General features: G+C 37.1%; 1 protein-coding gene across 7 annotated transcripts in view; it reads left to right on the top strand.

Moving 5' to 3' along the window:
- Window positions 1-16,407, top strand: part of ZC3H13 (zinc finger CCCH-type containing 13) — a 51,646-nt gene that overhangs the window by 14,972 nt on the left and 20,267 nt on the right. For all 7 annotated transcript variants that reach the window (XM_072850190.1, XM_072850193.1, XM_072850188.1 and 4 more), the window contains 7 exons: window positions 4,292-4,400; window positions 6,638-6,777; window positions 7,528-7,688; window positions 8,997-9,194; window positions 10,597-10,770; window positions 14,533-14,837; window positions 15,917-16,381. In XM_072850190.1, coding sequence (XP_072706291.1) covers window positions 4,292-4,400; window positions 6,638-6,777; window positions 7,528-7,688; window positions 8,997-9,194; window positions 10,597-10,770; window positions 14,533-14,837; window positions 15,917-16,381 — 1,552 coding nt within the window. The remainder of the gene's footprint in view (window positions 1-4,291; window positions 4,401-6,637; window positions 6,778-7,527; window positions 7,689-8,996; window positions 9,195-10,596; window positions 10,771-14,532; window positions 14,838-15,916; window positions 16,382-16,407) is intronic.

The following is a 16,407-nucleotide window of genomic DNA, read 5'->3' as shown; positions in this document are numbered from 1 at the left end:
AGACTGGAGAGAAGAAAGGACATGTGGTGAATGCATATAATGTATGGTTGAGAGAATGTACATTAGATGCGTCTATTCATACTTTATCCTAGTAGAAAGAGTGGCAAATTTGAAAATGACAAGGGGAAATGCTATTTGTTATATATGACAATTCTACCTGATGACCAGAACATACAGTCAAAAACCTGAATAGGTTGCACAAAAAGTTGAGACAGTATAACTAGTATAAAATCTTTTTAGAAGAGATTTCTTTTTCTTTGGAGACATAAGGTAACTAGTACAATCTCTATGTATTTAGGAAGAAACTTCCTATATGTACAGCTTATAGAATATATCCCTTATTATTTCTTCATGTCTTGTACTATTATTTTCAGAGACAATATGCTGCATTACGTGGACAACTACATTGAACTCAGTTGTTTCTGTGTTTCTCAGATTTGTGTTCAGAATTATTTCAGCACTGTATGTTAGTGTATCAGTTGTTATACAAATAACTAGATAAGGTTCTTGCCGTTATTGTATTTAGTTGGAAATTTTTATGTTGAATTTTTCTCTGTATTATGAGAAGACAGTTACATTGGAGTATATGAAGTATTATCTAACATATTACTTGGGAGGGGTGTGTGATTTGGGAGAAACAGTGGGAAGAACTTAATGTGCATTTAGGAAAGGTTTTTGTAAGGCATGTGTATCACTTTTTTTCATATCTGTGCTTTTTGTCACTGTGGCTTTTGAATATCTCCACTAGAAATGGAAGTCAGCATTGTCTTCCATCTCTGAAATGGAAACAATACCTGTTCATTTCAGGGAAACTTCAGATTCATTTTCTTGTATGTTCGTGTAGTGTGGTAGTAGTTTACACTATAAAGTTATTATACCTAGAGCAAAATAGTACTGTGCTTGCCCAAAAGATTCTAGCTGTAATACATGATAGCTTATACTAGATTTAAAGGAATCTGTGCTTTTCAATTAGTTTATATTGCTGCTGCATGTACAAGTGCTGATGAGGCTGAAACTGAAGCTCCTGCCTTGTAAGAATTGTAGGTTGTAAGAGTCTTATAAATATTCTCTCCGTCAGTTTTGGCAAAAATAACACTTCTTGGCTAGAAGCATGTTTTGCAGACTGGATGAGTCCTGTGCTTGGCCAAACTCTCCTGGCTTTAGTAGGAAATTAATTCAAGTAGACATCAAGTCTTGTGCTGTAGCATGCTGATCATATCTTATGGGGTGTGGAACTTCAACTTAAGTAGACATTAAATTAAATAAAATCTCACAGAATTCAGCCATAATGTATTTTTTTTCCTTTCTTAAGTAGCATTTCTCCTGAATGTCAACTTTAAACTGTAATCATCAATTCAACACATGTAAATAGTTTAACTTTGAGCACTTACCTGAAAACAGCATAGACAAAGTCTATGAAGTTGTTATTTGCTCTTAGGATAATCTACAATATTTGTTTTTAGTAAATAATTATATTATTATGAAAGTTTTTATTGTTTCTTATCTAGTAAATGGCATTTTTTCAGAGTCTGCAGAGAAGTAGTTTACAAGTGTGGCTGAAGTGGATACAGCATCTTCAAGTACAAATAAAAGCCATGCTGTTGGCCTTTAGGAGTTTGACTTTTTATTCTTGGCTTATTAAGGAAGAGGTGAAAACAAATCTGTGTAAAGTACAAGAAGGTCTATAAGGATATGAGGGAAATATTTACTCCCCATAGTATGAGGGAATTAACTGCATTGTAAGTGGAACAAGTACAATAAAAGGAATACGTTGAAGAGTTTTCAATGAGAAAATTCAAATATGTGTTCTAAACCATCATAACTTAAATTCTTGATTTGCGTGCCCCAGGAAAATATACTCTATTTCAAAACTGAGATTTGTTTTTCAAGATGCAATATCATCAGAATCCTTTTTCCTGACAACTAAACTGAAGTCATTTAGTGTATGAACGGGCTTGGATCGAGTTGTCCTGACTTGTAAAATAGCATGCTTGCATAAAAATTGTCTATTCCCTTCCCCTATATTCAGTAATTCAATAAAATTCCTTTCATAGGTGTTTTTGTTCTCAGTTCTTCTGTAGAAGTATGATTGTGCCACTACTGAATCTCTCCACTGAAAGGAGAAAATACAGGCTGTTTCAAGATGCTTGCGTTTGGGTATAAGTTTGGAGATGTAGGTGAGATACATGCAGGTTGTGTAGTATTTTTAACATGGCTTATTAAATTGGTCTTGAAGCATTCTGACTTATCTGCATGCTCTCTGCTGGCAAGTTATTTGGGGAATTGGCTTTGAGAAGTTTTTTGAACTCGGCGTATAGAGGATGTCCGAACATGCGTATTTCAGTTTGCTAGTAACAAATAGTGTTGAATTAATAGAACCTAGTATTTGTACTTAAGAAATCATGTTTATTGTATGTTTATATTGTAGGAATTAGTTGGAGTATGTAGCAGAAGTACACAGTTTAATAGAACAGATGCAGCCTTCAAGGAGGGCAGTCTAGAAAAATTCAGATACTCTAAGGAAAAAAAGAATGGTTGCAGGAGAGGCTTGTTGATAAAGGTACAGATTTTCAGATTTCATCAGAGTAATTTTCTTTTAAAGTAACTTGCTTTGGAGCGTAGTACAATTCTTGCTCTTAGACTGAAATGACTTTAGTACATGTTGTGATGATGGCTTAGTTGATATGTAGACTTGTCTGGAGTTGATGTCAGCAACCAACATGCCTTGATAGGTTAGGATCTTGTGCATCAGTTTAGAGATACTGTCATGAAATGGAGAAAAAATGACTTTTTTTTCCTTATTCTACAAGCTGCTTTAAATTAAACATGACACAAATTAGTTCTTTAATGTGGAGTTCCTTCATGTTACACAGCGACCAGTCAGTTTTTTCCAAACCTTCTAAGGCTTTGAATATGATATACTGAATGCATCAAGATGGGAGGCTTGAAGGTAACTGTGCATTGAAGCATTTGTTTTAGTTCACTAGGTAAAATAAATGCAGTACTTGTTCTGTCATTGTTTATGTCATTAGACTAGAGATAAGATTTTAACATTGTTATTGAATAAAAAGGAACAGTTGAATTTTACTAATTTGGGAGTGACTATCCACACTTGGGAGTGACTGTCCACAATGTTACGTTATTTCCTTGCTGTGTTTCTAAGGTGACGTTAAGGATTTAAATTAAGTCAAGATCTAAGTCCCAATAAGGAATAGCTAGTGAAATTCTCAGGCATCTCCTTTTCTTGACATAAAAACAAAGGTTCCTACATATCAACACTGAAGAATCCCCAAAAGACAAAAGAAGGCACTATGGGAGGTGAGAACAAAAGGGATATGGGACAGACTTTCATTATTTGCCCTTTCTGGTTTCCTACTTAATAAATGCACCTGAGATACTTCTAAGCTTGAATGTTCTTTTTTTGCAAATAGTGAAAAAACTTTGTCCTGTACTCCACTTGAGCCCAGGTAGATTATTTAGAGAATGTCAGTTCAGCAGAAGCAATGATGCAACTATGCAGCTTTACTACTGGAATTTAGCAGGGGGAGAAGAGCAGTACAGGTTCAGTTGCCTTTTGAAATTATCTTCTTTCCTGTAAGAAGAGTCTCTGGCTTCCTTAGGTGTCCACAGGACCGTCTGCCACATGCAAAATGGGTGCTACTGCAATAGTTAGACTTGTCTAATAACTCGGGGCCAGTGAAAGTTGAAATATAAAGCTATCAACAAAACTTGATTCCTATGTGTTGCTTTATACTTTTTTCCCCCCCTTCCTTCTGCCAGCCAAGGGTCTCTTTTTATTTTATTATTTCCTGCCCCCCCCCCTCCTCTGGAGAGTTAAATGGTTCAGCTTCTGAGGCTCATCTGCCTTGCATATAAATATTCTCATTTACAGCTGAGAACTCTTACTCAAGCTGTTAAAATTACACTCTTTAAATGTTCATTAAACTTCTGGTCTTAAGAACCTGATCTGTTCTTTCGGTTCCTGTTTTAAACTTTATTCTCTGATACGTGCTCGATTCTTGCCCTGCCTTAAACCTTCTTATTTTATGAATCCTTTCTTCTCTTTTCCCCATCTGCTGTTTGCGTACTGATTATATGAAATTGCATTAGAACATGTTGCCTGTGGAGTCTCTTTTATATAAGAAGGTATTTGTTCAACAGGCTAAAGGGGAAAATGCTTTTTGTACTATAAAAAAGAAACAGCCAAAATACCATGTAAAGTATACCTGCTTCTTCAGACTCCTTTTAAAGTAAAGTTGTTTACTCTAATGCAGCATTTTTCCCTTTATAGAAAGAGTCTTCACGAGGAAGACATAGAGAAAAGGAGGATATCAAAATTACAAAGGAGAGAACACCAGAAAGTGAAGAGGAAAATGGGGATTGGGAAACAAATAGAGAAGGTAAGTATAATTAAACTAATGGTCCCCCTACAGCTCAAAGAATTGCAAGATTACTTGGCTGTATGTAAAGCAGAATGCTTAAAGATTTGGTCTCTAAGCAGAATACTTTTATGCAGTAGCCATTAATGTTTATTTTTGGAGGAGACCAAAGAAGCAATCTGAGTTGGACTGCTACAATGGTAAAACCAACTTATTTTAAAAACACGTGCTTTTTTTTTTTCTTTTTTGACTCCTCAGACAACAAGGAACTTGGCCATAGGCTACTCCATGGCTGAACCTTTCACATTTAGACCACTATTTGAATCCAAGTTACATGCAAAGTAATTTTGAAACTGGTCAGTCTGAGGAGAGAGCATAACTCCTTTGAATTCAAAAGTCAGCAGGTTTTTATTGCATAATTTGGAATGGTGTGAACTGTCTCATTAACAAGGGTTCCATTAGAAAGAGTATAACAACAGCTGAAGGTAGCAATCGGTGAACTATTTATATTCTGAAAACACTCAAAGAGTGGTAAGAGTCTTCATTACCTTCTGTAGTAGTTTTTGTTTGGGTGTGGGTTTTTTTTTTTTTAAATGGTTAAAAGGTGATTTCATTGTCCTTGTTGATAATACTCGTCCATTTAATATGTGGACAGTTGAGGACAGGACTGTCTTTCTCCTCTCTCTTCTGAGTTTGTCTTCTGTTAGAGACCAAGTTCACCTGACAGTGAAATTATGGCAGTTTCTAATGAACTGTGGCGTTTATGTAGTTTTGTAAGTGTCAGTGTTTCAGAAGTAGTTACAATATTGCAAGAGAAGATGGGAATCTTGATCCATTCTGAGAGAATTCAGATATAGTGAATATATTTGCAATAAAGTATACTAAAAGTTGTTTGTGGGATGGAGTCCTCTGTAAATTTCATTAAGTAAGTAGCTTTTCCATAGTATGTGCTATAAGTGTTGTAAATACTGTTTTGTTGTGTCTTAAGCACAATACATGAATAGAAAAGTAGCCATAATATATTCTCACTCCTTTCTAAATTTTTTTTTTTGCGTGATTTAAGAAACATTGACCTATGACACGTATACATGGAAATAGATTCTAAGTCAAAAAAGTTTGGAACGTAAAAACCTCAAGTTCTATATAAATACATAGTATGAATGTCTTAAGTCTTAGACACTGAGGCTTTCAGCTTGAAAATTATGATTTTTTCAAAATAGTGTTGATCATAGTTATGTGGATGAAGTAGAATTACTGTCTGATAAGTTCTAGTGAGTGCTATATAAGCAGACAGATGGACTGGGAAAGAACCTGTGCTGTTAGGAACTGTACCTCTCTATAAGCTGTTCCCATGCATTCATGACACGTGAAGGGTGTTTGTAGACTGAGTTTAGTTATTGCAAAACCTTTTATATAGTGCCTGTGTGTAAGAAGGGGAGTGAAAGCTAATGGCTTTTTAATGAAGTAATCTTTTCTCTGACGGTTATTTTCCTGAAGTGCTTTTTGAGTATTAGAGTTAAATAGCCATAAACAAAATAAGAAATGTGAACAGAGTGAGTAAAACTGCTTTAATTTTCAGTAAGATTTCAGTTGCAAGGCTTGAAGCATATGATATTAACTAACCACGACTTAAGGAAAAAGTGAGAGAAATAGCACCTTTTCTGATGTGAAAACCAAACAGTAATAATGTTTTAAAAACAGAAATAAACTCCTGAAGTGTGTGTTTATCTGGAGAAAGAGGTCATACAGACCTCTTTTATTTTAAAATCAATTTGTAGATGTAATTAAGTGTACCAATTGATTTGTGGGATACTCTGTTAAGCAAAATCCTCTAGTATCATGCATCTCTCTTTAAATCCGTCTCATGTAAGATGTCCCAATTAAGTAGTGCTCTACATATTTTTGGTCTTTATGAAGACACACTGTTTTAATATTTTTTTGTTATTTAAATATAAATAAATGGTTTACTGGGTTTCCCTTGCTGCCTCAGCTTAATAATTGATGCAAGTCTCTGAAAGAAGTTAAGGTGTTTTTTTAATGAAGTTGAAGAATTTAACTGCAGGTTGTATGGAACTAACTGGAGTTATTTCAGGTTTACACACATAATTGGAGAAGGGATTTGGCTTAGCTTCATTGATCCATCCATGCAGTGCTTAAAAGTAATGGAAATATTTATGCATGGCATCAAGTATGCTAAATATTCTTATTTATTTCATATGTAATTGTTTACTAATCTATTTACTTTTTTTTAAATAAAGACTCTGATAATGGAGATGTTAATTATGATTATGATCATGAGCTGTCTTTGGAAATGAAGCGCCAAAAGATTCAGAGAGAACTCATGAAGTTGGAACAGGAAAACATGGAGAAACGAGAGGAAATAGTCATTAAAAAAGAGGTTTGTATTACATAAATGTGAAATAAAAAAAATAAGTCAGCAGCCACATCATAGGCTTCTCATTGTTTCCTGGAAGACACGAGCTTCCTGGGCTACAAATGCAGTATTGTGCTACATAGTAGTAAAAAACAGGCACATGTATAACTCAGTATGTGACTTGGATATTAGTTGTGAATATCAGGTCAGTCATCAGCACCATAACCAAGTTTTCTGCTTATGAAGTCAGCTATTAAATGAGTAGGATTAATGCATTTTGATGCTATAAAACTAGTGAGACGTTTAACAGAGAAGACATGTAGAAGAAAACACCAAGGCATTTGCCAAGCTCCTTTTCCAACATCTTGTAGTAACAGAGTAAAGTAGAGTGACAGAGGCAAAGTTCTAAGTGTTAGAAACCCTAGAATTTTGAGGAAGATTAAAAAAAAAAAAAAAGCCTGAAAGGAAAAGAGGTCTTTCTTTTTCAGACAAACTTGAGTGCTAACTGGGAACGTACTGATTTTAAACTTTTAGTTACAGTTTTTATAATGTATTGGAGTGCATCATCATGTCTTTCCCCACCTTTTTCCTGTCGTTTTCCTTTTATGGTGTTCTTTGAAAATGATGTGGTTAGTTTATTTGAGGTAGATGTGTACATGGTTATATTCTCAGATGTAGACTGCTACTGAATTTACATATTTGACACATATATCAGCATACAGGTAAGCTTTTGAGCATCAATATCTTATCGGTTAATATATTCTTTTCCTCAAGATTTCTCCAGAGGTGGTTAGATCTAAATTATCACCATCGCCATCACCGAGAAAGTCTAGCAAATCTCCTAAACGAAGATCCAGTCCCAAATCATCATCTTCGGCTAGTAAGAAAGAGAAGAAAGCATCTACTGTATCTTCCCCACTTTTGGATCAGCAGAGGTCAGTATGTAGATGCATCCTGCAAGAAAGTGAGAACAGAGAACCATGCTGATTTTGATTACTGGAGTTTTCGTAATTAATACGATTTTTCATTTTCCTTGCTTTCAGGACTTTTGATTATATAACTTTAGGGGAAGGTCTCTAAATTGTGCACTGAGAATAATCCTATGCAGAAAATTGTTATATGCATGTAGTTGTCAGTTGATTAATTTCATGGTTTACAAGCAGGTCTTTTCTCTTTGAATGTCCAGAGTCTCTGGGAGGTGGTGAGGAAATATAAACCATTAAAAAGTGGGAGACAGTTTTATTTGAGATGCTGCAGCCTGTGAAGTAGGTGCTCTAGACTGAAGTGAAATGTTTAAAATTTGACCAACTGCACATTCTGTTGATATTGCATATTGATGTTCAGGAAATAATGTTTGACTTTCAAGGCAGGGAATTCCTCGGAATTCAAGAGGGGAAAAGAAGTGGGGGATGTGGGGGGGGAGGGAAAAAAGTAAGGACAAGGTATGTGAAAATCACAGGAAGTTCGAACTGGGCACCTTGCCACAAAAAGTCAATCTCCAAAATCTGTTTCTAAGTCCTTGCTGGTTGCAGGACCTTTTGAATCACTGTCTGCAGCTTTTAGATAGGAAAAATTACTGCAGCAGTGTAAGCAGACACATCTGTGTTTGCTAAGCAAAAATCCCCTTTAAAATAGGGACAAAACAATGTTGTTTCTGCTACGAGAATGTACAGCATGGGCTAGTATGCTACTGACATTCAGTATGCAGTGATATCTAGTTTATAGGGTAGTTTATATGGAAAAATACGTACTATTTCATATTGTAAGATGCATATTCAAAAATATTTGGATGCTTTATCCTGTCTCGGGTAGTTAATGTTAAATTGAAGACATGAGTTGTTCAAGTAATTTTGTGTTTGTGATTGGGGTATTACATTGCCCCCTGGGAGTCTAAACAGACAAGATACTCCATAGACTTCTGGTCCTCTGATGCGTTCAGTTCACACAAGGGCATTTTAACTTTGAAAACTGGTTCTGTCTGAATGGGAGCAATTCCTGTTTTTGTTCACTTGCTTCAGAAATAAAGGTTATAAATGAGAGAGCTCAATGTGAATTTTTACCATCTACATTCACCCTTCAGTCAAGTACAGTTATTGAGCGCTGCTTGCTAATGGAGTGGTGAATCCTATCTTAAAAGCTTCAAGGCACTTTATGTTATAACTTTCCTGCCAACATCTGAGAAATCATTATTTGAAATAGTTGGCAGTCCTTCATTTTTTACCCCCCTGTTAATTTATCTCTAGGAGTTCTAAAAGTAACCAGAGTAAAAAGAAAGGTCCTCGTACCCCTAGTCCTCCTCCACCAGTACAAGAGGAAACTCCCCTGGGGAAAAAACACAAAGAAAAACATAAAGCAAAAGAACGTTCAGAAGAAAAGGCAAGAGAGGTGAAAGAGAGAGGGCGTGACTTTGAAAGGCACAAGGAGAAAAAAGAGAAGCAGAGGTAAGTTATGTTGCGTTATTAGCTTTTAACATTAATGTAACCTTGCTTTTAAAGTTATCTTTTATAGAACACTGAATAATAAGGGATTTATACCTGCTTTGCCAACAACCTTTTCAGTACTCATTAAATATTTTAAGTGTGTTATATAGATGGATTGATAGACTATAACTAACAGATTGGTAGGTTTTAATTACATAACTAAGTAAGTTTGTAAAATGCCCTTTTGAAAGATTCATTACTTTTCAGGAAGTTGGACCTTCACCAGTGGAGCAATTCATTTGCCAGAATCTTTATCAAAGTCGTTCACTTGTCTGCTTGCCTGCTTTTTTGAAATTTTAAAGGACTAATATCTTTCTAAATTGGCAGTGGCACGTTTAAACTTCCCCTAATCTTCAGTAGGTTAAAAGTATTTCTGAAGTAGTCAGACTACTGTGATTTTAGAATTACTTCACTTTTGCATATATATATATGTCTCAAACAGTGGACTAATATGACTATTCCTGTTATTTTCTGAAGCATAGGTGTCCATTTAAGTTGAAAAATACGACATCTGCATTTTTAAGTCCTGTATTCCCTTCATGAAAATAGGGTACATGTTCATAAGTGTTTACTTTGTAACGGGCATAGCAAAGACTAAGGAGTGGAAGACCAGTGAATTGTGTATTTTTAATTGATTAAATAAATTGCACCATTCTTACTTTAAAATATATTATTTCCCTCATGCTTGCACACTCTATTACGGGAAGGAGGTTGTAAGCAGTAGAAAAGAACATTCTAGGTAGTGCTGAAAGGATCAAGAGAGTACTTGGCTTATCGTTGTACTATAATCAGGTATTGCTGTGGTGACTACAGCCTTTTATTTCAGTGTTGGATTTTTGTCTTTTTTTTTCCCTAAATAATAAGAATTAAGAAATAACGTCAAATCTTCATGATGTACAGTAGGTGAAATAGTTGAAGGTTGTGGCAGATCTCTTTCATTCATTTGCAACTGTGATTAGTGTTTGGAAATGTCTGTGAGCTTGAGGCTTCTTAAATAAAGTTCTGACATTACAGAAATTTTGAAATAGGGTAGCAAGATAATTCTCCATTGATAGGAATTCCGTTTCACTGCCACATGAAATATTAGGTGAAATTACAAGAATATATTTTTGGTTTTACCGTATTCTAGTTTTGTATTTTACAGTCCAGTAATTAGCAAGAAATTTAGTGCATGTCTTGCATTCTTGAGTTTTGCTAGCTTAAGGTAGTTTTGTATATGAAACTATAGATGGAGCAAATGGTTCTATAAGATAGTTCTTGATCTTGTAAGCACAGGTTCTGTCTTGGAGTTGTTTGTAATTTCTTAGAAATGTACTAATGCCATATTACACCTGTTAAACAAGCTGCTCTTTATGTCTTCCAGGGATCCCTCTGAAAGCTCCCATAGGCAGAAGCGTTCTCCTAGTCCTGCAGATCATTCTGGCAGTAATTCTTCCCCTTCCAGGGAGTATTCACCACCTGCTGCAAGGCGAAGACAAACCTCCCGAGCTCCAGCCAAGTCAACCACTCACAAACATAACTTCTCACCCTCTCGCAGGTGGGAGGTCAATTGCATGGATTTTATTTCCATGAATTGTTCTACTTTAGAAACTTCCTCTCTTGGTTTGACTACTTGTTTGTATGTGCCTGTTGTGGGTATGTGTGTGCCTCACACGCTTGAGCTCTGAGACTTTTTTTTTGCTAAGTTACTACATTGAGAGTACCTGTCATGTCAAGAACACAAGTCATGGTGCAGGCTTCCATTTGTCAGTTCCTCTAAAATGTTTTGGCTTCAGGTGGAACTTCAGAAGTGTGATATGAGACATAGTCGGTCTGTCATCCTTTGGGAACTTTTTTTTTCTTCCTCACCTTCCCCCTTCTTAAAAAGTAGAAAATGTGAGAAGTCTTCTGTCTGGGAGGTGGGGGAGGAGCAGAGTTTCTCCATTCTAAAATAGGTACGGTAATACACAGATCCTGGTTCTACACCTCTTTCCTGAAAAGTAAGCACAACTGACTAAACAGTATAATACGAGGACAATTTCAGAGACTCTTCTTGCAGGAAGCTTCAGGGAAGATACCATCCTGCTATTTCTAGGGGCCTTAGAAAAAAATCTTGTACCACCCATTAAAAAGAAAGGAGAAGGCTTCTTATTTTGGTCTGAAGGAGTCTGTAAGCTTAGGTTTAGAACAGTGCTAAATACTACTGCAGTCCTATGTTTATATAATGGAGGGGGGGGCATCCTTATTTTCTGAACTTCTGTTGAAGGGTGGGGGGAAGACACCAGATGTCATATATATCTTCATGCTGATAAAACAAGGGAAATAAAACCCATCCATTCAGCAATCCTAAGAGTTGTAAGCAAGTTCTTTTGCTGCTGTGGTGACTCAATTCAGCTGGAACAATGTTGTATTAAGCTAGATGTCACTGGACACTTTCTCTAAAATAGATTGTTTATAGGGAAGGGAGTAGAGCAGCCCGTTCCTCCTGCAGCTGGCAGTAGTCAGGAGACTGAAAAATACCTTTGCAGTATGCTTTTCCCCACTTTTGCTAACCTACTCCAGTATTTTGCTCATCACTGCCTGCTTGGAGGTTCTATGCAGACGTATCAAGTGTTGTGCAAGGGAATGTTAAGCAGGGAAGATAAATGGGCCTTCTCCTGGAAGCAGGGAAGGATATTTGAAATGTTTTATTTGTCTCCAAACCATTGAGAGCTTTCCATGCAAGCTGATTTTGGTAATCCTGTGTTTCGTAATAATGGTTTAATGGTGAAAAGTAAATGTAGTCTTAGTTTAAAGATGGTAAGTCATGAGTTGATATAGATTCTGCCAGTAATTTCTGACCCTGACGGAATTTTACTTTGAGTGCTTTGGAAATTTTACTACTAATTCCAGGCCATCTGTTTCATTTGTATGTAACAATGTATGCAAATTGTTATCTTAGAGGCATGCAGGCTACTTGTTTCCTCAGGAATAGCCATTGGTCAGACCTTCCCTCTTGTGATGGAAAGCTGTGGCCAGCATGAGTATATATCCATGGAGACAGAGAAACTGAGTTTCCTCTTTCCTGCCATCCATGAGGAATGTTTACTGATAGCATGCAGAAGGGGACCTTGAGGCTTTTTAATTTTCCGGACAAAAGAAGCTACACATAAGCATCCTGGAGGTCAGGCTGTATGTAGAAGTTACGGTCATCCCTAAGCCACATCAGGAGCGCATCAGCTGGATCCCATGCACTTTTAGGTCTTCAGACAAGGAGATACAGAATCTTAGTCTATTGTAGAGGTGTCCAAATATTCTCTGGCATTGACCATCATAAACACGTCTCAGTGGGATAGTCTCCAGACCTGGCAATATCTGAGCGTACAAGCTTACAGACACAGTATGAATTAAATCGAAAAAACAGATGCAGCCTGTTCTTCAGAGTGTCCTAGTTAAGCATGTTCCAAAGGCTGGTTTTATTTATTTTTCTGTCTCACCCCTATCTTTCTGCCACTTTTCTGGGTATATTTTCTAGTAGAGATGAAGTGGCTCAGTTCGAGTATTGTTTCAGCCTGTTCTGCAAAAATTTTGTTTGACTTCTCTCAATTGACAAGTCTGAAGTGCCTCAACAATCAAGTCAAGATGCTTCCTTTAGTGAATATATCTGGTTCTGTAATGGAATCTGGCTGTGAAACCACCATCTTCGTGAGGTTGGTCCTGTGGTTATCGGCATACTACTCCATGGGGCTCTGAACGCAGTTTTCTTGAGTCACTGACATTGACTAGAAGGAAAGATGAAATACTAATATTAATAGAAGATTTCCACCATGTTGTCTTTTACCTAAAAAGGACTTCCTTACAGACTTCAGTTCCTGCCTCAGGTTGCCAGTGATTTCACTTTGCATTCCATTCCCAGAGCTTTGCTCCTTGGAAGCTGAATCATTGCTCTGTGTTCTTGACATGAGGAGAATCTTTTTACCTGCAGAGTCTGGGTCTTTAAGAAGCCTCTAGCGAGGAGATCCACTGCAGAGTAGCATTGGCTGGGCAACTGTCCATTTGGCTCTTGGATACTGTCATGACAGGCAGTAAGCCTGCTAACCTGAATTATTCCAGAGCTCATTCTCTTCAGAGCCCAACTGACATGAGCTATCTCACCGAGAAGAATTTCTTGTGATGTTTGCAAGATATTCAGCAAGCGCTGTGTTACATACGTATCTTTACCAACTGCTGGGCTATTGCAGAAGATTGCAGGGAGGTACTACTGCCTTTGGTAAAGTAGTCCCTCATTTGTGAGTCACCTGAAACAGAGAGCTTCATCTGTATGATCTGGATGTTTATTTGAAGTCACCAACACTGTATATGGACATTCAAAAGTGGGAACTAAATTTCTTAAGTGGGATTTCTGAACATCTATTGCCCATGTGTGATTTTTCTGACTCCTGCTTGTCTCTTTGGAGTCTCTGGAATTTTGTGAAGTGGAAGGGAGTTGGGAGTTAAGGGCAATGCATATCTCATGAGAAAAGATATTTGCAAGTTGCTTTGATGCTGATAAGGGGGAAAAAAAACCACTACTGAGCTCAAAGGCTTGAAGTGTGTGTTTGTCCAAATTAGACTGTGCATGGGATAACATATTATGAGGAAATTTGTTTACTGTTGTGTAAATTATCTTTAAGTGATGGGATTTCAAAGATGAGAGGCACTTTGTATGCTCTTTCTTATTCTGTTAGACATGAGTTTTCCCTGTTTGTGTGAACATTCATGTTTGCTAAAATTTTAAGTAGGTATGCATAGGAGTTTTCAGGATCCAGGTCTAAATTGTTTGAAGATAATAAAAGAAAGTTAGAAGTGCACAAGAAGGAGACATTGTTGCTTTCTAAAAAATTGAATGCTGTTGTAAACAAAAGAAGAAAAATTCCCCTTAAGTAACATTGTGTAAAAGTTACATGCCTAATTCTACCATGAACTCCAAAAAGCATTTTATATTGAAGAAAACAATTGTTCTTCGTTTGGGGGTGGGGGAGAAGATAATTGTTTTTTCTGACTCCTCCCTCCCTCCCCCCAGGAAAGCATTCTGGTAGCTGTGTAATATAATTTTGATTGGACAGCTTGTTCTTAGATATTAAATAAACTACAACCGTTTAAAGATAAGCATACTTTGAAAGGATATCCTTGGTACCCTTGAGGGAAGACTACTTTGATGTTTTATAGAAACAGCACTTATTTTCAGCAGACAGGGTAGAGAATGCACAAATTATTTTAATCACTCTTTTTTTGTAGGGTATGGTAAGAACCATTCAAATCAAGATATTACCTGTGTGCCTATTCTGACTCTTCCTTGCAGGTCTGCTTCCCCATCAGGTCAGCATCATTCTCCCATATCCTCCAGACATCACTCCTCTTCATCACAGTCAGGCTCCTCCATTCAAAGACATTCTCCTTCCCCACACCGCAAGAGAACTCCTTCTCCATCCTATCAAAGGACAGCTTCCCCGCCTGTAAGGCGATCGTCTTCTCCCTATCCCCCACACTCTTCTCCTCAGAGGAAGCGAAGCCCTTCGAGACACAGATCTCCTGGAAGAGAAAAGGGAAGACATGATCGTGATCGGACTTCACAGTCTCACGATAGGCGCCATGAAAGGCGGGATGGTATGAATAAAAAATAGCGCTTCAGAATAATTTTTATTTGTTTGCAAATTGCATTTTGAAACTTGATTTTCAAATTGTGGCATTGTCTGCACCTATTCCAATGGCTAAGGGTGAAGAAAATACTGGCTGTATTATCGTTCCTGTGCTGGTGGTGCTGTTTTCAGGGACTGTGCAATTGAGTGTTCCTGATAGGACTGCTTATGTAGGCCCAGCTGATTGTAAAGATCCTGTAGGCATCTGTCTAGGTGTTTCTTGTGTAATGTAATGGTGGTGTCAGTAGGTAAGTGATCTTCTCTTGGTATCAGGCATATACTAGTGCATCAGCTGAGTGACAGCAGGATACTTGTAAGTAACTATTACTCTTTTCTGTGAGGTGCCCAAATGCTAATCCATTCCTCACTGATTGCTCTGTCTATTGTCTTTTTAATTGACATTGTGAGGTGTGTGCAAAGAAATGGTCATTCCCTCTGGAAATCTGTAAAGCTGGTTGAGCAATTTGTGATGGGCAAGCATGCTGTTTCTCTCAAAAGACAGATTACAAAGAGTACACGTCAGCTTGTTTTTAGACTGGCTGTAAACTTACCTTCCTGTAGCAGTAACATTATAAATACATAATTTAAAAAAAACAAAACCAAAAAACCCGAAACAAACAAAAAAACTTTAACAGGGCATTGAGGTCTTAAAAGCAAGTGGTCTAAATATACCACAAATTTCCTGAAAATATGTGTGTGTGGAGAAAAAAAGGAATCTATGATTGGAGAATAAATGATCCTACCTTAAAATTATTGAAGTGTGCTTGCTCTCTAATATGTTTGAAGTTTACTTTTATTATACTTACTGTCTTTTGAAGAGGTAAATATTTTTAAAGTACAGATTCAAATTCACAAAAAGATCTTTAAAGCTTACTGAATGTATAAGTGGGTACCCAACATGATCTTCTCCTACTTACATATTAATTTTGAGTTTCTGTGTGTACGTCAGAAGTATATTTTTGACTGTATTTTAGTGTTATTTGTGTGCTGAATTTTTACTTGCTCTGATTAAGCTAGGTATATAACATTCTTCTAAACATTTTACAGAAACTAGAGGGAAAAGGGAAAAAGAAAGAGAAACAAGAGATGATCGTGATTATGACCAGGAGCAGAGTACCTCCAGGGATCATAGAGAAGACAGAGAGTCTCGTGATGGAAGAGATCGGAGGGAGACAAGAGACAACAGAGATCGGAGGGAGCCAAGGGAATCCAGAGACACTCGAGACTCCAGAGATACGAGGGATTATAGCAGAGATACCAAAGATAGTCGTGATCAGAGAGACTCGCGCTCCACACGAGATTCCCATGACTACAGAGACAGAGAGAGTCGCGATACCCATAAAAAGGATGACCAGTATCAGGAGGACTCACGCAGCTATGGAAGATCCCATGGCAGAGAGGAGAGCTCTCGTGCTGAAACAAGGAATGACTCCAGAAGTGACTCCAGAAATGAGAGCAGAAGCGATAGAGCTGGCAGAAGTCGAGGCAGAGGTCCAGAATTATCTGACAAGGGTATTGCGTGATTTAAAAAATTAATA

This window comes from Ciconia boyciana, chromosome 1 (genome assembly GCF_034638445.1).
Source record: "Ciconia boyciana chromosome 1, ASM3463844v1, whole genome shotgun sequence".
Taxonomy (NCBI): Eukaryota; Metazoa; Chordata; class Aves; order Ciconiiformes; family Ciconiidae; genus Ciconia; species Ciconia boyciana.
Note: the sequence above shows the minus strand (reverse complement) of the source record. Positions and strands in the feature narration are given on the sequence as shown.